Here is a 22,786-nt window from a genome sequence, read left to right as displayed (position 1 = left end):
TAGACATCGTTGACTAAAATCAGCATGGGGGAAGTGCAGGGGTGTATTTACAAGGCAAGCAAGGCATTTGCCTAGGATGGCATTTTTCAGGGGGGAAGCACCTCCCTTCGGAAGAAGGAATGGAAGAAGGAAAACGCATGCCATGGGAACCAGGTGGGATTCGCTGGAAGCTGTGGGCTGCTTGATGGTGTATGCAGAGCCTGACCCGTGTTCCTGGAGATGTCTGGAGCTGTGAAGGTGAGTGTCTCTCTGTGTCAGGGATCCCCTCGATCCCTGCCGCGATGGTCCCGGTGCAGGCGCGCTGCTCCGCCCTGTGCAGGGACACGGGCACTACATCCGGGCCGGCCACGGCGCTCGAGTTCGCGCATGCGCAGTAGAAGCCGCGGCCGCCCGCTGGGCACCAATGGTAGCGCAGGGCGGGTTATTTAAATGTCCCTGAGCTGTCATTTCGTTGCCTTCTGGTCTTACCTGCTTCCTGTGATTCTGAACCTGTGCCTTGTAAGTTATTTGACCCGGATTGTTCTTGACCTGCTGATTTCTCCTGCCCAGACCCTTGCTTTGCCTGACCTCTCTCCCTGTATGCCCCTCATTAGATCTGACCTACTGTTGCTGACCTGGCGTGTGACCCGACGATTCTCTGCCTGCTCCCTTGTACCTTACCGTCCTCTACGTTACCAACTCGGCCTGTCTGACTTCGCACTTGCTCAGCCATCCATCCATCCCATCGGGGTCACCCGACCTCCTCACATCTGTCTCTCCCTGGTTGGAGCCCCTGGCGAACACCCCTACCACTGACAGGTGTGCTCAGTAGTGGCGACCTGGTCCCGGGGTACTACAAGTCCATCCCCACCATCAGGGGCCCTGGTGAACAAGTACCCTGGGGCTTAGACTCCGCGTTCTGGGCACACCTGACCGGTGGAGTGCTAGTGGTGCCGCTCGGCGGTCCCTCACACTCTGTCACTGGTGGAGTGGTAGTGGAAGGGTCTCTTGGGTGATGGGCAGAGTGTTGGTGTTGTTGGTCAATGTCCGGCTCGCGGTGATGGGGGAGTTGTGTTTGTCGATGTCTATGGAGGCAGACAATTTTTGTGTTGCTTAGGACAGCACAAAACCTAAATACACCACTGGGGAAGTGTGTAGGGTATTCTAGCTGTAGATTTTCTTTAAAAAATCTCATGACATGGAGTAAAGCTTGTGCAAAACGGCATCATCGTTCAGGTATACAGTACATGATGTCTAAAAATAGCCCTTGCACTGAATTTGGCCATTCTAGTGAATACTGATCAGTCATTTGTTTCTATGGGTCACCCACATAACTGACCAAAGTTCTCATGTTAATTTCTGCTCACAGGAGACATGAAGAGTTTGCATGATCACAGTGGGAAATCAGCCAAACTATATGATTTTAGAGTGAGAGTCAGTTATTGATTTTATCTTGGGGACTGCGCCAATACAAACAATTATACAGAAAGTTCAAAGAGTACATAGAAATGGGAAAAAAACTAAATGGTGAGGCCTTTTACCTGGATATTCTCAGACTCAATGTATTTCATGAGGCCATAAGCATCTCGAGCCTTAGTGTCTGGTGCACCACCATTTCCAATTATTGGGTTGGTAAGAGTGAGAATCTGACCATGATAGCTTGGATCTGTCACAGCTTCTACATATCTAGAAAACAAGGTGAAAGAGAGAATAGAACTGCCATCTCTGTCTAGGAAATAAAGCACATTCATAAAAATGCAGCTGTAATGTGGTTAGTTTACCATCTGAACGTGGCAACTGCAGTTTTGTTGTACCTTGTTCTGGATGGACCTGTTTGCATCCCAGTGCCCAAGAAAAAGAAGAATCCCGCATGCAATATATGTAAACGCAAATATTTTCGTATGAACGTTAGCATGTAAAAGTAATTTCAAATGTAATTTTCAATACATTTAAATGCAGCTTTCATGCCTCCTATATAATATAATAGATACATTCTACTTTCAATTGGAGGGTTTTACCTCCAATTTTACATTTAAGTCTATACAACATGCTTAAAGTGTATGTATATCCAAAACTTTTTTAGTTTTGGATAGAGTAGGAAATGGTTAAAAACCCCTGACAATTTATATTTTTTTTCTTTGTGTATTATTGGGGTTGTTTTGTTTCCCATCCTGCCCCAGGGATGCAACAGGAGGTTAGAGGAAATCTCCCAAGGTGGGGTGATTTCCCATCATAATGCGCTGTTCCTTAAACAGGTGTCGGCTTTGGAAGATTTCTCCATACTTCTTGTTATGGAAACAAAATTTTTAATTTCCTTTGTCAGTAACAATAATCATCAGGACAAAGGTTAGGGGTGAAGATCCTGAATGGGGGCAAAGACAGCAATAAAAACTGGATGGAGGGTCTAACCTAGGGTTTCTCAACCAGGGTTCCATGGAACCCTTGGGTTCCTCCAAAGGCTGCTAGGGATTTCTTGAGCAACAAGCAATTTCAGCCTCTCAGATAAGTAACCATTGACACCATTGATCTTTTAGCTCTCTGTAAGTGCATTTGTCCCAGTGACCACAAATGTAAGGAGTATTCTTGCTATTGACCATCACACTAATGTATCATGGGTTGTAGATACAGTATAGTAAGTTTTAGCAGGGGTTTCCTAACCAGGGGTGGACTGACAACTCATGGGGACCATGGGGCCCCTGTGTCCTTGCCCAAACTCAAAAAAGCCTATGAAAAAGGTACCAGGGGCATCTCATGGGGCCCCCTACTGACCTCGGGCCCTCGGGCAGTGCCCGAGTTTCCAAATGGTCGGTCCGCCCCTGTTCCTGACACCAGAAAGTTATTTCAAGGGTTCCTGCATGTTAAAAAGTTTGAAAAATACTGGACTAAACTGGTTTGCCCACTGCATCCAAAATAAAAAAAAATAAAGTTTTGTCTACAGATACATTTTAAGCAGCAATATCATACCTCCATCAAACACACATTGGTTTCCTTGTATCCTTCTCCCAAACACACAGTCTTCAGTTCCCCCTATAGAGTTTCCTTACTGTGTACAGCCAAAAAATCTCATCACGCAAATTGTATATTGAACAGTGGCAATGTCCTCCCAACAGCCATTGCTTACTGGGTCTGCACGCAAAGTTTGGAGGTTCTGTTGCAGTCTCTGCCTCTCTACAGAAGGAAAGTTTTTCAGTGGAGAACATTTTGGCTCCTGTGGCCCACTTCACCATGATCAGTTGGGTTATACTTTTTCATTAAAATAATACCTGATGATCCTCCCTGAAAGTCTCCATTCTGGCACTAGTGTGACCATTCTTTGTGCTTGTCTCCCAGTTGTTCTTCTGCTATGTCACCCTTAAACACACTTTCTTGTTAGGCATTATTAGAGGCCATACCAATGCACATTGCTTAGTCATGGCTCCCAGTTGTCACCATGAGGAAACCCACCGTGAGAACTAACTTGCAATTGTTGCTGGAGTGCATGTATGTAGACAAGTAGTGGTTATCATAAGGTTGCTTGAGATTAGCAGCACTGATATGCAACAAAGAATTAATTATCATGAAAACACCATTTTATATAAAAAATTGGCTTGTAATATATGGTACTTTAACAGTGTAAATGGGGTTCAGTTAGGGTTTACTTGTATGTAAAATTATCTTCATGCAATGCAGTGCAAAAGCAGAAACAAAAATACACATCAGTGTTAATCTCCCCTTATTGTCTCCATGCTACCTTCCTACTGCAGTACTGAGCATGCACTTCTTATCTCCATAGGTCCTAACAGGACATCTGTCCAACAGCCACCAAATAAACAGTGCCTCCGCTTGGAGGAGGAACTAATATATTAGGGGAATGCTGGTCAAATCTTTCTTATGCCTGTTATATAATTGTGATGTTATCTAAAAATATAGTTACTGACCCATGATTAAACAAAATAAAACAATTTGTTATAAGATGGAAAAAATAATCTCTTAAAGTGTTACTAAACCCAGGACCCTGCATTCACTATATCTGGTCTCCCACAGTACACAGAACATGGAAATGCATTTTAGTAAATATAAACTGCTAAATACCTTTTCTAATCAGCAGTATACAGCGGTCTTGTTAGTGTCTATCAGTGTCCGGCCGAGCTCTGGTTAATCTTGTAGGAGGAATTTTCATTCCTGCATGACCATTGACCCTGTGTCTGGACAGCACTGATTGGCCCTGTGCTGATCACATGCACCCTCTCCAAAAAAAAAAAAAACTCTCTAGCCATACACACCAAACTGAGCATGTGTACAGTGACTGCTAGATTTCTGAACTATCAGCAGATGGATTGGGAACAGTAAAAGGGGAGGATCAGAGAAGACTGGAGCAAGCAGCCTTTTAACACAATGTGGAGGATTAACCCCTTAGGTTCCACTGTGAGTATAACAAATATGCTTTACTACATATACAGACTGAATTTACTGTTGTGGGTTTAGTAACACTTTAAAGTAAGTAGAAATATAAGCTTGTGCAGGGACAGTTTCAATATACAGTATTTACAACAAATTATTTTTTTGCTGAATGTCAGAATTTTTAGTTTAACTTACCCGCCCAATCCAGTGTTAAAGATGACCTCACCGGCAACAGAGGCGGGGTGCCCAAAAGAGTATCCTTTGATTTTTGTACCATCTTCCAACACTAAATTAGCAGTGTGTGCCTAAATGGGACAAATGTAATCATTAGCATGAACACACCATCAGTGTATGAAGTTTACAGTGTATTTGATTTGATCGGCCCTTGCTAAATAAAAAGAAAAATACATTCAAGACATACTTCAAGCTTTTGTTACAGTAAAACATTGCAGATAAAAACAATATATGTTACATACATTACTATGTGAATAGCATTGGTGTCAGACTTTTAATTAGTGTTCACGAGGATTTCATTCATATTTAGGTCTTTATTACAATAATCTTGCTACCAGAGTAAATGATTCTTCCATATAGTCCTGTGACAAATCCTCTAAGGGGATGGTGATATTAAAGCTAGCATGGTCCATACATTGAATACATTTGCTATGTAGAATGCTACAATGCATTGTTTCATTAAATGTAAAAATGACATTTTCACCTCAAACAATACAGTACAGATAACCGTGAGAGAAAATTAGATAATTGTGTGTATTTTTTACTTTATGACTTAATTGTATCATTTTCAAATATCTAAAGTATAACTAAAGACATAATCTAGCATGCGTTGAAAATGCTGCTGCCTATAATACAATTCATAAATGGGAGCCACTATCTCTTGGAATGGAGCCAGATGTTTGGTATCATATTAATGTCCATTATATTTAGATTAGATTTAAATTTCTGCTATCAAAGATCACTTATATTTTACACTCAGATTGAATTACTCTTCGTAGATTTACCAATTTGATTTAAAAAACTTCTGTGTAGATAATATCCTACTTCAACTTTCTATAGATATACTGTATACAAGTCAAATCTCCTCAGCAAGTCTTACTAGCCACAAAAGTAACCTAATCTGAACCATATTTTTTGCATTGTAACAATCAACTTACAACTAAAAAGGTGCAAATGAATTTTCACAAGTACACAATATACAATTGCCCAGCTTTGAGCCCTGATAGCTGGCAAAGTAAAAGTAGATGGATAAGCTGCAAACATCAGTACTTTCAACTAAATAATTTTCTGTGCAAACTTTTGCAAAGAGAAAAATTTAAATTCAACAATAGCAAGGATCAAACTCTAAAACTCAGTACTTTGGGCAATAAGTGAATACATGGTAAAATGCATACATTCAAAGAATTTGATGTCTTTAACTAACAAAATTGCTGCATTTGGAAGCATGAATCAACAAACAATATCATGGCGCCTGTGAAACCTTGTGTGAATAACTGTGCTGTGAAAAAACTATAAATTCTGCCAAATGGCAGCTGCCCCTATTAAGTGAGAACACACTCTGAATCTTAAAACCATAAATAGACAGGCGCTTGCTCAGTATGGTTTCACCATAAACATAAATAGCATGTGAACAAATTGACACTCGTGTGAGTGTACTAACTACGTGTTTATGTACTGGTGAACCAACAAAAATAAAATATAATAAAACCAATACGCTGCTGTTTGTACACTATACAAAAAATCAATAAAATGAGTCACAAAAAGTCCTCATAGAAACAGAGCTTCACTCCATATGATCATAACAATAGACCAACATATGATAATATAAAAATAAATAAATAAAAGATTAACCAATTAATTATATTAAATTAAAATATCTTCCGCCAAGGTGTAGCAGAGTGAAAATAAAGAGAATAAAGTCCACCACATAGATCTCTTATAACAAAAGTCTCTGTAATTCATAAATTCACTCCAGCTCCACCGTGTTCTTTAGGTAACAGTAACACCCCCATCAGACTTAACACTCACCAGAGCATGGTGTAAATTAGGCACAACAATAACCGTATCCTCCTCTTGGACCCGCAGTCATCACCGCTCAAAGAGATTAGATAGGTCCAGTGCATAAATATAAAGCACAAATGCACCACATAGCGTAATTCCGTTTATAAAATGTATTGAGAACCACGGTTCGTAAAATAAAAGTAAACACACTCACATTATATGATGCCTGTATCCCGGCATGTCTCTCTAGAATTAGCCGGCGTGCATTCCAAGCCTCGTTTAAGTGAGACGGACATTACATCATGTGGTACCCTGAAGTGGCAGGATCAAGAGGATCCCGTCACTTCCTGGTTTCACATGGCGTCACATCTGGCTCGCTAATACAAGGCTTGGAATGCACACCGGCTAATTCTAGAGAGACATGCCGGGATACAGGCACCATATAATGTGAGTGTGTTTACATTTATTTTATGAACCGTGGTTCTCAATAAATACTACATGTAGAGTATAGTTTATGGATATTCGTTTTTTACTTTGAGTTTTTTTGAGAACCAGTATTGCAAGAAGGGGAGTCTGAGGACACATCATATGAGAGCTTACAGATGGCAATCCATATGCCATTTGATCATCTAAGCAATATTTGACCATCAACTATTGGGGTCAACACCTTTTGGTGAGTGGGAAACTTTTACATTACACACAAGTGGTGGAAAAGATCTCTTTGGACCAAAGTGGCACCCTTCTATAGGACTTCCATTCACATACTGTATTTGGATTATCATGCTGTCATATATAGGACTTTTATGTTATATGGTGTTGGGATAACACTTCATATACATTTATGTAATATCTTTTCTGTCATATGATGTTTATGGTGAAACCATACTGAGCAAGCGCCTGTCTATTTATAGTTTTGGCATTTGGAAGCATGTCTGCTTTATAGGACAATAAAGACTAATGCATTTATTAGGTGTGATAAGGTAAAGATACACAAAGAGCATTCGTAACCTAAAGCATTACAGACTATTTGGCTATTGGTCAAGCTTCTGTACATTTACAAAGATTGTTTCTGCAGTTACTGAAATATGTTAATATACACAGGCTTCTGCACCTAATATCTACATCTTATGTGTTTTTAGTTTGTGTTTCTCTTACAAAAGTGGGGAAAGGGATTAAACAGAAAAAAGAGCAGAATTAGAACAGGAGAGCACCTTACAATGTAGTATTAACATGTTAGGCACTCAATATAATTATTTGGCGTCAAATACTAATACTCCAAATACTAAGTAACTTAAGCCCCACACACACAGGCTGAATATTGGCAAAACTGGCCGACTTTCGGCTCATGTGTACGGCTGCTTGTCCAACAGAAGCCAATCTCATGACTGGTTTCTGTCGACCAGACATGCTGGTAAACCAGGAGCCGAATGGCATTTGCAGCCAATGGCTGACTTGTGTATTCTGCGGGGGGGGGGGGCGGTCCCCCTGTCATAGCACAATAGCACAGTGGGGAGATTGCTGTACTAACATCACATAGTTAGTACAGCGACCGCCTCAGTTTTTTTTTCCGTTCAGCCCGCTGGGTTGAACAAAGAAAAACTTAACATTACATCCAGAGAGGCTGATATAGAAAGCGCAAGCTGAGGTGTAGACACTTGGAGAATACCTCTGTCTCCACACAGATTTGATGCTCAGGGGTCCCTGTTCTTAACCCAGTAAGAGGTGTTGGGGTAGAAGAAGTAATACTGGTGTACAAAAAAGCCTGTTTTTTTTGCAAAGGCACCCATTATATGAGTGTAAAGATGGGTGGTAAAAAAAGACTGTAACCTTTTTGAAGCTTTCAATTTTGTATCAATAATAACTTAAAATACCAACAATACATGGTGCACTTTTTTAGAATATTTTGTCTACACACACATATTGGGCACCTCAGCAACAGACAGGCTGTTTTACACACCTATACCACTACAGCTGCCATACCCAGTAACAATATCTGCTAAATATATAAATATATATATATATATATATATATATATATAACATATAATAGATTTAGGCCCTCACAAACGCCACATCTCTTTAAAAAAAAATTTCACTACACATTCTGAAATCAATATTTCAACTTTGTGTATCAAATCAGTCCAAATAATTAAAGCTTAGTCTAAACAGTTCCTCCACCACTGTTTGCAATCCACCGCTTCTTTGTCTTTTACACTTCGGGTCTGTATGTTTAGAAGAAGGTCATGGATGAAAAAGCATATTTAGTAGTGTTGTGTGCACCTGTTATTATGATTGGCACTTTCAGTGATTTTATATTATTTTTGTATTTTGCTTAATTTTTTGCTTCTGAGACTTTTGAGAGGATGGCTTTACGCTCATCATGAGTATAGGTGAGCTTTCCATATAATGAGAGATGTGTGAGTGTTGGCCTTGAGTGGTTTTAGATTACATACAGAGACAGAGAAAATATATGAGATTGATTTACTAAAGGCAAATAGACTGTTAATTTTGCAAGGGAAGTTCCCCCCAGAGCTTAGTAAATGAGTTGAAGCTCTGCCGACTGCTGTCATTCAATCGCGTGCAAGCAAAAATGCTGTTCTTTATTTCCCTTGCATATGATTAGGTATTCTTTGCAAAGTGAAATTGTATCACGTTCACTAAACATTGAGGAAAATTCCCTTGCAAACTGCAACTTTTCTTGCAAAGTGTACAGCCTATTTGCCTATAGTAAATTAATTCCAATATATGGAGTCAAAAAGTGCTATCACCGATATCAGTATTTTACTGGAACATTTTTATGTTTTTGGGAGAGAGGTATGTTCCATTTTTCATATGTGTATATGTTACAGAAATATAATTCTGCTTTGATACATAACACTGGAAAACTGAAGGTCATTATTGAAAAAGGCATGAAAATAGAGATAATCTTTTATATATCATTCTGATCACAACAAAAATTTCACCATATTTTTATTGACAAGATTTTTTTTCTCTGAATCATTGATGTTCAATTACCAATGAGCTATTTATGTTAGGGAACCAAATATAAATTCCAAAAGATTATAGATTAGAAACTAAAGACAGACCATTAAAGGATAAGTTCACTTTTACAAAAAAAAATGAATAAATGCAAATTTTTTGCAGGTAAAAAATATGCTTTTTTTTTTTTTGGTATGGTCCTGTAAAACATTGCACCCACGATCAGCGATCATGGATTAATGCCACTGTCCTGCAGACTGTCTGTGTATCTGTCTGCCCGTACCTCTGATATGGGAAGGCAGTTAAAGCTCAATGAACTACCTAGAACAATCAACAGTGCCCTGATAGTTTATTGAGAACTACAAGCCTACAGCCACAAAGGCTGTTAGGACTTGCAGTTTTCCCATAGAACAAAACAGGGGATCGGGAAGGTGTGGGGGTCCGTGCATTTGTAACCTGTTACACCCTGAATACGGGTGTAACATGTAACATTTTACAAAAGGTGAACTTATCCTTTCTCTGCCAGAGCCGCTTTTGCATTTTTTTTGCATGTTTAAAAAATCATTTTAGGCCTGAAGATTACACAAAACCCCCAAAACATTATGTATTTTCTGAAAGCAGATACCGTAGAGAATAATATAGCAGTAGTTCCAATTTTTGATGTCAAACGATATCATTGCAAAAGTGTAGAAAAAGTGAATTGTAGGTCAAATAAAAGCAATAAATTGCCCATATTTGTGGAAAAATATAAAAGACAAGGTTGTGCCGAGTAAATAGATACCTAACATGCCAAACCTTAAATTTGCGTGCGCCTATGAAATTGCGTCAAACTTCACTACCCTAGATTTTCTATAGACGAAGCTTCAAAAGCCCCTGTAGGTCATCAGTTTACCGGTATGGAGGAGAATTATTGCTTTAACTGCAGCGTGCACGGTGATATGTAACTTGTGTATCGCAATTGACATTTTCACGCATAGGCACCCTAACATGTGTGTTTATGTTAATAAGTGCATATATATGGGGGTGGGGGGCCTCAAGATCTTTTGGGTGTAACTATTTTTTTTACAAAAAAAAATTTTTTTTTTACTTACATTTTTTTTGTATCACATAGGGACACAAAGTTCCCTATGTGATGATTTTTTGGTGACAGGTTCTCTTTATTGAGACATGCAGGGTCTAAAAGACCCTGCATGTCTCCTCTGAGCTCCATTAGATGTATTGCAATGCAAACCATATCGCAATACATCTTTCCTTGGCTATTCTAGCCAGGAAAGTGACAGCCATGACCCGGAAGTGAAGTCATGGACCTCACCTTCCAGGTCATACAAAGAAGGGAGGGGAACAGCTGCTCAGCTGCTCTCCTCTCACCCCTCCACCCATCAGCACCCACCATGGCTCTCCCCAGGCTCTCAGATGGGCAGATGGGCAAGCAGAGCCTGGTTACATGGTGGGAGAGCACCCGTAGGGGGGCACCAGAACTGGGGACTGTGGAAGCAATTGGCAGCAGTAGAGCTACCTGACTGCTTCCATCTGACAGGCAGGAGTCAGTCAAAAATTTGAGTTTTTCAGCGTTTTTTAGCATTTTTGCATTAGCATATAGCGGCGTTTGGCCACATTGTTTTGCGTTTTTTTTCCCCAAAAAAGTCCAAAATCGCCGGTTTGCCGCAATTTACCACATTTTTACAGCTATAAAACTCCTCTAGAAACCCACTAGTTCTGTTTTTTTTTTCAGCCAAAAAATGCCACTGCCAGAAAATTTTGATCACGGTCTATGTGCACGGATACATAGGATAAAATGCTGGGGAGTTTACAGGCTGTAGAAAAAAACATCAAAGGTCAAAAACAGCAGCTGTGTGGTCGAGGACTTTTGTGATAGGAAATGCGTTAAATGCGTAGTAATACCTCATCTGGAATATGCAGTTGAATTTTGAGCATCAATTCACAAAAAGAACATTGGGGAACTGGAGAAAGTACAGAGAAGGGCAACCAAACTGATAAGAGGCATGGAGGAGCTCAGCTATGAGGAAAGATTAGAGGAACTGAATTTATTCACTCTTGAGAAGAGGAGATTAAGGGGGGATATGATCACCATGTATAAATACATCAGTGGTTCATATAGTGAACTCGATGTAGTTATTCACCCTGAGGTCATCACAGTCTGGAGGAAAAATTTAATCTCCAAACACGGAAAGGTTTCTTCACAGTAAGAGTGAAAATGTGGAATAGACTCCCTCAAGAGTTGGTTCTGGCCAGCTCAGTAGATTGCTTTAAAAAAAGGCCTGGATTATTTCTTGGATACACAGAATATAACTGGTTACTATTTATAGGTAACGTTGATCCAGGGAATATCCAATTGCCTCTCGGGGGGTCAGGAAGGAATTTTTTTCCCCTGCTGGGTTTTTTGCCTTCCTCTGGATCAACTGTGCGTATAGGATTATAACTTTTTTTTTCTTTTTATAGTTGAACTGGATGGACTTTTGTCTTTATCAGCCAGACTAACTATGTAACTATGTAACAAGCACTTAACCTGATATACCTGAAACAGAATAGATTCTTAAACTTTAAATACCTGAGAGAACTGTTACAACAGTAACATTTTTGGTGGTATCCTGCTTGTTTTATCTGTTTGAACAGGCGAAAAATATATTTATATCTATTATTTAATTGAATCAAATATTGAATCAGAACTGCTGACAGTATATATTTGAAAAGAGCACAATTTGACACTCTATGAGGAGTAAAACAAATGTCCCAATTATATCTTGGATTAATTAAATAGAGGACAATGTGTACTAGAACTCATACATTTGCTGAATTCAGTCATAAAAAAATAAAGAAATGTTTGACGGATATAGTCCACGTTTTTGTCTGCTGGACTCTACATTTTTTACTATAAATCTGTCCTTGACCTCTCCATTTACCAGAGTGCTGTGTCAAGCAAATTTGAGATAAAATCTCTCTGTGTTTAACATGAGTCATTGGGTGGTGAATGACATTGTACTTGGTGAACTCCAGCCAGATGCCTCACACAGTAGTCCATATCTTAAGCAATCAGCTTACCTACTACCTAAATGATTTGTACGATTATTTTGCATGATTCAATGAAATATTGTGTGTAATATCATTCAAATAATCAATCTAAATGTGAATATGAAATACGAGCATGTAACATCAGGCATGCAAAATTTTTTTTAAAAGATTGCATGCCAGAATGGAATGGTGGTGGTCTATTGATGGTAAATATTTTTTATGGTTACTATGCACTCCTTACTTACTAATAACTACAATGCCATATGGTAAAGGCATAGGCAGTGTGCATGGGCAATAAGTGTGCAAGATAACTTGTCATGAAGCTATCTTTTCAAAATTGCCATGTCAGCACTTTCTAACTAGGCAAGACATTCATTGACAATGCCTCACCTGTCACATAAATGCATGCACAAAAATGCACCATCTATCATTCTTAAAAAATGGAGCTCTTTTTTCTTGTTTTCTCTATTGTTTTATATATTAAACGCTAAAAATGTAAAAAAAAAATGATTTAAAAAAAGTTAAGCTCAAAAGGTGATTTAGCACTGCTACATGTGTTCTACAAATTACTCCTGTTTTCCTATGTGATAATCTCTTTCCTGATCAGTTTACAAAATGTTAGAAAAAAAGCATACCTTACAAATACAAGTGTCACCCCAGTTATGTGGTTAGTTTATTGATTTTCTGTATGGTATTGCAAAGAACATTGCTGTGCATTTAAACCCATAGGAGCCTCTATCATCTCAAAACCAGTATGCCCATTCTCTTCTGACCTCAGACATCAACAAGGCATTTTTGTCCACAAGACTGCTGCTCACTGGATATTTTCTCTGTAAACCCTAGAGATGTTTGTGCATGAAGTCCCAGGAGATCAGAAGTTTTTGAAATACTCAGACCAGCCCATCTGGCACCAACAACCATGCCACGTTCAAAGTCACTTAAATTCCCTTTCTTCCCCATTCTGATGCTCAGTTTGAACTTCATCAAGTTGTCTTCACCACATCTAGATGCCTAAATGCATTGCGTGCTGCCATTTGATTAGCTGATTAACAATATGTGTTACCAAGCAATTGAAAAGGCGTACCTAATAAAATGGCCGGTGAGTGTATTTTCATGCAGTAAGTTCAAAAAAGTCATTAACGAGAGATTTAAATCATTGTAAGAGGAATGATAGAAAATCTTTTTGTGACAGCTCAAACCCTTTAATATAACTGAAAATTAACAAAAAGTTCATGGCTTGTGAATCACTAACAACCAAATGACTTAGCCTGACTCTTTGACTAAACCTGATTGGATGATATGCAATAGAGGGGGCGGCCCCAGAGCAAGGGCTGTCATTGCCATGCTTGTGGATGTTTTTTTACAATAAATACAAATGTCAGTGATTTAACTGGTGTGCAGCAGCCGAATAGAGAATATCTTTACATTCAGCGGCAAGCCAAATCACAAAGAATAAAATCAAAATTGGTCCCAATGCCAACTGACTCTTGTTAAGGTGCATATTAATCTAATCACTTTCATGAGTAAAGACTACATACTTCTATAAGTACAACAATATCAATATATTTTTTTCCTATACTGCAGAATATATTGGGTAAGAAAATTAGGTGTTATCCATTCAAAATTGCTACAAAAAATGTTGGCCATGTGGTTAAACATGGGTTGGTGGTTGGAAAGTGCATACAATTCACTCTACATTGGTTTCAGGTTAAGATACACCTTTATGATAAAGTATATCTTCTACGCCTTTTTTTTGCTTGGCATGGACAATCAATACTCTTAAATAAAAATGAAAGAAATTAGAATAAAACACGTATATAATATAACCTGAACGTATAAAGAGTTGTAATTTTTTGAACAAATAAAACATAAATTGATACCTTGACGCTCATAAGTCGAACACCAGCTTTGGAAAAGCCCCGGTAACGATGGGCTGCTGCATTAAGAACCCCTGCCTTGGCTGTCTTAAACACAGACAAAATCCGAGTCATGTTTGGGGCCCTGAGGTGCTGTTCAGCTCTTTCTGATCAAGAGGTGGTATGAGATGCTTCTTCCTCAGAGCCGCTGGCAAGAAAGAGACTTGTGCCCAAGTCACATTTGCTAATATTTGCACCTATGTGGGCATTAAATAAATTGAAGCCAAACTCCGCCTTGCCTGTATCACCGCCTTCTTTTACACTGAAGTCAATCCTTGATATTATACGTGTCTGTGTGACTTGGTTGCAACATAGATTAAACATTATCTTTTGAAGTGATGTTCAAACAGACAACTCAATAAGACCTCTGCTTTTTTTTTATCAGTAAAGTCATACTAGCCTATGGTCATCAATCAATAGAATAGGACAAAATAAACTATTGCACTGTCCTGAAACAGCCTTTTTAATGTACAAGTAAAATACATTTTAAAAAAATCCTTAGTTTTGACAGTATGCACACATAAGAGAATACAGAAACAAATTATGTTGAAAAAACTTTGCAACAAAGATAAGTCAATGTAACAAGTTATATTTTAAAAGACAAAATACATAGAGAGTTATTTGTGATTTTAAAGGATTGCTAAATTAGAAAAATCCATCAATGCTTCCAAAACTCATGTAGAATTATAGATGTGAGGCACAAACAATATTTTTTTTCTATCCACTGTGAGCAATTACTATATTACCATTTAAACATGAGGCCTAGTAGGCATGGATGGTGCTTTACTCATATGTGTAGCTGCTTCAGATGAGATACACAGAGATTCTTAAAAAGGATATCAGAAGGGGGGCTTGGGAGTGCCTGATCTGTTGAAATAATTCCAAGCAGCTCAATTGTTACATCTCATTTAAAACCACACGAGAACACCAAACCCGACTTGGATGTTAATTGAATTGTCTTCTTGTAGTCCAAGATCAGTCAGTCACCTTATGTGGATGCCAGTTAAAGACAGGCCTCCAATCTCATGCCCATCTTTGTCATTTTTATTGACAATGGAGATTGCTTAATTGAAGCTCATAATTTCAAATCTCACCATAGCCCATTAGACCCCTATACTACCCAATCAACCTTTCACCCCAGACCTCACTCCAACAAATTTTATGTGGTGGACTAACAAAAAGGTTTATACAAATAGTTGATCTTTACAATGACCAGGGTATCTTGTCGAGAAAATATTTACAAGAGATATATCAATTGCCCTCTGTGGAACATTTTTTACATACTCAGTTAACGCATTTCTTACACAAGATAGAATGTCAGTTGGATTTAATGACCATGACATCAGTGTAGTATCTTTGTAGAAAATGTTGACAAGATACCAGGTCATATTTCAGCAATACATGTCCTGCTCAACTTGAAATCTGAAAAGCTACCTTACATGACTAGATGGGAACAAAATTTGGATGAGGGTCAAGATCTGAATGAATGGAATTGGCTATCAATGCCTCTAAATCATATGTAAATACTCTCGACAAGTAACATACCATAGAAGTTTAAAAAAAATGGAGGAAAAAACAAGCACTGCAACGCTTTTTAACAATGCATTGCAGCACATGGCAGCAAGTGTTCACGTCACATTCATGCACACACTATATGCACACAATAATGCGAGAGCCTAATTGAATTCAGATTATTCTGAGACATACAGTATTATTCATATTCATACCACTGCATGCCCATTATGATGGCCAACATCATTCATCCCACTTTCTCTGAGCCCAACTCATCCTGGACCTGTCTGAGACTGGACAGTGAAAGAAGAAGCAGCAGAACTCATCTTCCTGTCACTGATTCCTCTTCCTATCAACATGTGTTTCTTGTCGGCACATGAACTTTTTGTCTTTGCTGTATAGGGGCTTCAAGAAGCTGATACCAGGTCAAATTCATATACTTACACTGTTTGCATTTAAAAAATATATTTATTGTTGCCATCCTATCAATTTGGTATTTAGCAAACATGTTCTTATTTAATTAGATATTCTTAACTTGATAATGCAAACTGATATCAGTATGCAACTAGAGGTGTTTGTATATATCCTTTATTGTCCTCTAGGGTGCCCCTGAAGCACCTAAATCTTTAGCAATTCACACTACTATGCAATTGTTTTCAACCACAGTGATGATCAAATTCATTAGAAAATTAATTAATTAGTGTATGTGGTTTTCATTTGGGAAAGTCCATTCATTCTCTGTTGGCATTATTGAATATGCCAATGAGATTTTTTTTGTATGAATGTTTACAAATATCTACTAGTGCATGGCCAGCTTAATCAATGTAGGTAAGAGAAAGAATCCTGCTTGGCTTTAGTAATGTGGGTACACACCATCTGTGTGTGACCCTCTTTGTTCAACAGAAGTAAACTAGTAGATTGACTTCTGTTAAATGGAACTATTGGAAAACTTTAATTCAATCAGCTGCAGCAGCCAACTGGCTGCAGTGCTGATCAGTGTATTCTGACAGCTGAGCAGTCCCTGCTGCCAAAATATAATAGCACAGCTGGGAGGATTTCTCCATCCACCTCGCTTGTGTGGGAGGGGGAAACCATTCAATTTTTTCTAAGCTCAGGAATCACTCTTCTGAGGTCAGACAGGCAGTAGATTGATTCTGATTGCTTGCTATAGTTTACTGCACTTAAGAATAAGAATCACACTATTGATTAGGTGTAAATATTTATATAGGCCATTTTTCAGAATGCAGCACTGTGATAGTTATAATTAGAGATGAGCGAATTTCTCAAAAATTCGATTCGGCTGATTCGGCGAATTCCAGTGTGAAATTCGATTCGATGCGAATTTCTTCGCTACGAAGATGACTTATAAAAAGGGTTTCTAGGCTTCAGAGAGCCTTTAAATTAGTGCAGAACACTGTACCTTTAATTTAAATGCCCTTGGAGATGAGGAAAGAGAAGGAGAAGGAGAAGGAGAAGGAGAAGGATGAGAAGAAGGAGAAGGATGAGAAGAAGGAGAAGGAGAAGGATGAGAAGAAGGAGAAGGAGAAGGATGAGAAGAAGGAGAAGGAGAAGGATGAGAAGAAGGAGAAGGAGAAGGATGAGGAGAAGGAGAAGGATGAGAAGAAGGAGAAGGATGAGAAGAAGGAGAAGGAGAAGGATGAGAAGAAGGAGAAGGATGAGAAGAAGGAGAAGGAGAAGGATGAGAAGATGGAGAAGGAGAAGGATGAGAAGAAGGAGAAGGAGAAGGATGAGAAGAAGGAGAAGGAGAAGGATGAGAAGAAGGAGAAGGATGAGGAGAAGGAGAAGGATGAGAAGAAGGAGAAGGATGAGAAGAAGGAGAAGGATGAGAAGAAGGAGAAGGATGAGAAGAAGGAGAAGGATGAGAAGAAGGAGAAGGATGAGAAGAAGGAGAAGGAGAAGGAGAAGGAGAAGCAGAAGGAGAAGGATGAGAAGAAGGAAAAGGAGAAGGATGAGAAGATGGAGAAGGAGAAGGATGAGAAGAAGGAGAAGGATGAGAAGAAGGAGAAGGATGAGAAGATGGAGAAGGAGAAGGATGAGAAGAAGGAGAAGGATGAGAAGAAGGAGAAGGAGAAGGATGAGAAGAAGGAGAAGGAGAAGGATGAGAAGAAGGAGAAGGAGAAGGATGAGAAGAAGGAGAAGGAGAAGGATGAGAAGAAGGAGAAGGAGAAGGATGAGAAGAAGGAGAAGGATGAGAAGAAGGAGAAGGAGAAGGATGAGAAGAAGGAGAAGGAGAAGGATGAGAAGAAGGAGAAGGATGAGAAGAAGGAGAAGGATGAGAAGAAGGATGAGAAGAAGGATGAGAAGAAGAAGGATGAGAAGAAGGACAGTTCTGTGACAGTTTCTGTCTATTTCTGACAGTTCTGGGACATTCACTCCATACAGCTGTTTCAACCGCTGTATGGAGGGAATGTCATGGAACTGTCAGAAATAGACTATTAATGACAGTTCTGGGACTGTCCTTCCATGCAGCGGTTGAAACATTGTATGTATTTGTTTCCATAAATGGATCCATTTATGGAAACAAATACATACAATGTTTCAACCGCTGTATGGAAGGACAGTCCCAGAACTGTCATTAATAGTCTATTTCTGACAGTTCTATGACATTCCCTCCATACAGCGGTTGAAACAGCTGTATGGAGTGAATGTCCCAGAACTGTCAGAAATAGACTATTTATGACAGTTCTGGGACATTCACTCCATACAGCGGTTGAAACATTGTATCTATTTTTTTCCATAAATGACATTCTGCAGATACACTTAGAGGAGCGCTGCAGATACACTTTTTGCCGGCTTGGAATTATTCTTATTTTCATCCTACTTCTTCTTTTTCTTCTTATGAGGATGAGGATGAAGAAGAAGAAGTAGGATGAAAATAAGATTAATTCCAAGCCGGCAAAAAGTGTATCTGCAGCGCTCCTCTAAGTGTATTTGCAGAATGTCATTTATGGAAAAAAATAGATACAATGTTTCAACCGCTGTATGGAAGGACAGTCCCAGAACTGTCATAAATAGTCTATTTCCGACAGTTCTGGGACATTCACTCCATACAGCTGTTTCAACCGCTGTATGGAGGGAATGTCATAGAACTGTCAGAAATAGACTATTAATGACAGTTCTGGGACTGTCCTTCCATACAGCGGTTGAAACATTGTATGTATTTGTTTCCATAAATGGATCCATTTATGGAAACAAATACATACAATGTTTCAACCGCTGTATGGAAGGACAGTCCCAGAACTGTCATTAATAGTCTATTTCTGACAGTTCCATGACATTCCCTCCATACAGCGGTTGAAACAGCTGTATGGAGTGAATGTCCCAGAACTGTCAGAAATAGACTATTTCTGACAGTTCTGGGACAATCACTCCATACAGCTGTTTCAACCGCTGTATGGAGGGAATGTCATGGAACTGTCAGAAATAGACTATTAATGACAGTTCTGGGACTGTCCTTCCATACAGCGGTTGAAACATTGTATGTATTTGTTTCCATAAATGGATCCATTTATGGAAACAAATACATACAATGTTTCAACCGCTGTATGGAAGGACAGTCCCAGAACTGTCATTAATAGTCTATTTCTGACAGTTCTATGACATTCCCTCCATACAGCGGTTGAAACAGCTGTATGGAGTGAATGTCCCAGAACTGTCGGAAATAGACTATTTATGACAGTTCTGGGACTGTCCTTCCATACAGCGGTTGAAACATTGTATCTATTTTTTTCCATAAATGACATTCTGCAAATACACTTAGAGGAGCGCTGCAGATACACTTTTTGCCGGCTTGGAATTAATCTTATTTTCATCCTACTTCTTCTTCTTCATCCTCATCCTCATAAGAAGAAAAAGAAGAAGTAGGATGAAAATAAGAATAATTCCAAGCCGGCAAAAAGTGTATCTGCAGCGCTCCTCTAAGTGTATCTGCAGAATGTCATTTATGGAAAAAAATAGATACAATGTTTCAACCGCTGTATGGAGTGAATGTCCCAGAACTGTCATAAATAGTCTATTTCTGACAGTTCTGGGACATTCACTCCATACAGCTGTTTCAACCGCTGTATGGAGGGAATGTCATAGAACTGTCAGAAATAGACTATTTATGACAGTTCTGGGACTGTCCTTCCATACAGCGGTTGAAACATTGTATGTATTTGTTTCCATAAATGGATCCATTTATGGAAACAAATACATACAATGTTTCAACCGCTGTATGGAAGGACAGTCCCAGAACTGTCATTAATAGTCTATTTCTGACAGTTCCATGACATTCCCGCCATACAGCGGTTTCCGGCAAAAAGTGTATGTGCAGAGTTCCTCTATTCTGCAGATACACTTAGAGGAGCTCTGCAGATACACTTAGAGGAGCTCTGCACATACACTTTTTGCCGGCTTGGAATTATTCTTATTTTCATCCTACTTCTTCTTCTTCTTCTTCTTCTTCTTCATCCTCATCCTCATCCTCTTCTTCTTCTTCTGAGGATGAGGATGAGGATGAAGAAGAAGAAGAAGAAGAAGAAGTAGGATGAAAATAAGATTAATTCCAAGCCGGCAAAAAGTGTATGTGCAGAGCTCCTCTAAGTGTATCTGCAGAATAGAGGAACTCTGCACATACACTTTTTGCCGGCTTGCAATTATTCTTATTTTCATCCTACTTCTTCTTCCTCTTCTTCATCCTCTTCTTCTTCTTCTGAGGATGAGGATAAAGAAGAAGAAGAAGAAGAAGAAGTAGGATGAAAATAAGATTAATTCCAAACAGGCAAAAAGTGTATGTGCAGAGCTCCTCTAAGTGTATCTGCAGAATAGAGGAACTCTGCACATACACTTTTTGCCGGCTTGGAATTATTCTTATTTTCATCCTACTGCTTCTTCTTCTTCTTCATCCTCATCCTCAGAAGAAGAGGATGAGGATGAGGATGAAGAAGAAGAAGAAGAAGAAGAAGTAGGATGAAAAGAAGAATAATTCCAAGCCGGCAAAAAGTGTATGTGCAGAGTTCCTCTATTTCTGACAGTTCTCTCACAGCTGCTTCACATGTACAGCGGTTGAAACATCTGTATCCTAAATGGAAACTAATAGATACAAATTGTATCTATTAGTTTCCATTTAGGATACAGATGTTTCAACCGCTGTACATGTGAAGAAGCTGTGAGAGAACTGTCAGAAATAGAGGAACTCTGCACATACACTTTTTTCCGGCTTGGAATTATTCTTCTTTTCATCCTACTTCTTCTTCTTCTTCTTCATCCTCATCCTCATCCTCTTCTTCTGAGGATGAAGATGAAGAAGAAGAAGAAGTAGGATGAAAAGAAGAATAATTCCAAGCCGGCAAAAAGTGTATGTGCAGAGTTCCTCTATTTCTGACAGTTCTCTCACAGCTTCTTCACATGAACAGTGGTTGAAACATCTGTATCCTAAATGTAAACTAATAGATACAATGTTTCAACCGCTAAACATGTGTTCCTTCTGTCAGAGAACTGTCAGAAATAGCGGAGCTCACTGCAGGGACACTTTTGCCGGCTGATCGGGAAATGTTCGATTCGCGCACCCGAAGTAGGCAAAATTTCGGTTTCGCCGCGAATCGAATATTTCCTGAAATTCGACTCGAATTCCGGTTCGCCTGGTTCGATTCGCTCATCTCTAGTTATAATTGACAATTACTCAGGCCATGTAAAACTGTACCCAAATACATTTTATATCAGTTTGTTTGAGACAGATAGAGCTTTCATTCGGTGGCATGTAGTAACCACTGTTTTTTGGGGGTTTTTTATGTAAAAAGTACAAACATTTTGAAAAACAAATCTGTTTCTCTTAAAAAAGGGATTAACAATATACTGTAAACAGTAGTGTACATACATTTGTGATTCCCACCTATTGACAGTTCAGTTCACAACCATTAATGGATACAATGGTTGCATGCAGGTGATTTCTACAGCAATGCTTATAAATGGCACTGGGAAATAACACTCTGCCACTTGGCCATTCATAAACATATGGTCGCAGTGTAGCAGTTAAGAAAATATAATAAAACAGTTTATATTTAAAACATATGGAGTATATTTAATAAAGTTTTCCAAATAGTAAGTAGGCAGTGCTTTGCTCCTTTGTATGCCTTGTGATGGGCAGGGCAAAGTCTCAGCTGATTTTTGAGCTGATGTTGCCCAGGCTATTGTGAGTAAATCACCCATAGCAAAACAAATAGTGAAAGGAAGAAAAAAAGTTGCAGTGATCCCTCAAGTATAGCTAAATACATCTAGATGCTCGAAGATCAGAAACAGGAGAAAGATGATGAGCCTTTAAAATTTTTATTAAAATAGCCAGCACTGCTAATGATCTATGTCCTTACTGAACCTTATATGGAGGAACACTGATGTTTCAGATCATATATCCTGCTGAATTAAAGGATGTCTTAAATCCAACACATATTTAATATTTTGGATAGGGTAGGAAAGGGTTATAAAACACTGTTTGGGCAAGAGACATAGGCAGAGAGTTTACCCATACCCAAAGGGACAGCTATTCTGTCAAGGGGGTATCTGGTGCCTGCATCCCTAGTTTGCCCTCCAGAGGATTTACCCCCCTTCCTGACCAGGCCATTTTTTGCGATACGGCCCTGCGTTATTGTAACTGACAATTGCGCAGTCATGTAACGCTGCACCCAAATGAGCTTTACGTCTTTTTTTTCCCACAAATAGAGCTTTCTTTTGGTGGTATTTGATTACCTGTGCATTTTTCATTTTTTGCGCTATAAATAAAAAAAGACCAACAATTTTGAGAAAAAAAAATATTTTTTACTTTTTGCTATTAAACATGTCCAGTAAAAAAAATGTTAAAAATCAAATGTCGCTATAAATTTAGGCCAAAATATATTCTGTTTCTTGTCTTCGCTAAGAAAAATCCCAATACGTGTAAATTAATTGGTTTACGTGAAAGTTATAGCGTCTGCAAATAG

The 22,786-nt window shown here is 38.9% G+C and overlaps 1 protein-coding gene across 1 annotated transcript in view; it reads right to left on the bottom strand.

The window, feature by feature from the left end:
• The window catches only part of CPS1 (carbamoyl-phosphate synthase 1), a 141,590-nt gene extending 127,111 nt beyond the window's left edge, over positions 1–14,479 (bottom strand). Inside the window, exons 1-3 of the mRNA XM_089672227.1 lie at positions 14,265–14,479; positions 4,555–4,664; positions 1,521–1,665 (exon numbers count right to left, since the gene is read on the bottom strand). Of these exons, the coding sequence (XP_089528353.1) occupies positions 1,521–1,665; positions 4,555–4,664; positions 14,265–14,375 (366 nt within the window). The 5' untranslated portion in view covers positions 14,376–14,479. The remainder of the gene's footprint in view (positions 1–1,520; positions 1,666–4,554; positions 4,665–14,264) is intronic.
• Positions 14,480–22,786: the final 8,307 nt, after the last annotated feature.

The sequence above is a fragment of the Staurois parvus genome, unplaced genomic scaffold (assembly GCF_062004578.1).
Source record: "Staurois parvus isolate SC_StPar_1 unplaced genomic scaffold, SC_StPar_1.0 ptg000011l, whole genome shotgun sequence".
Classification (NCBI taxonomy): Eukaryota; Metazoa; Chordata; class Amphibia; order Anura; family Ranidae; genus Staurois; species Staurois parvus.
The sequence above is the reverse complement of the archived record's forward strand: the minus strand, read 5'-3'. Positions and strand labels throughout refer to the sequence as shown.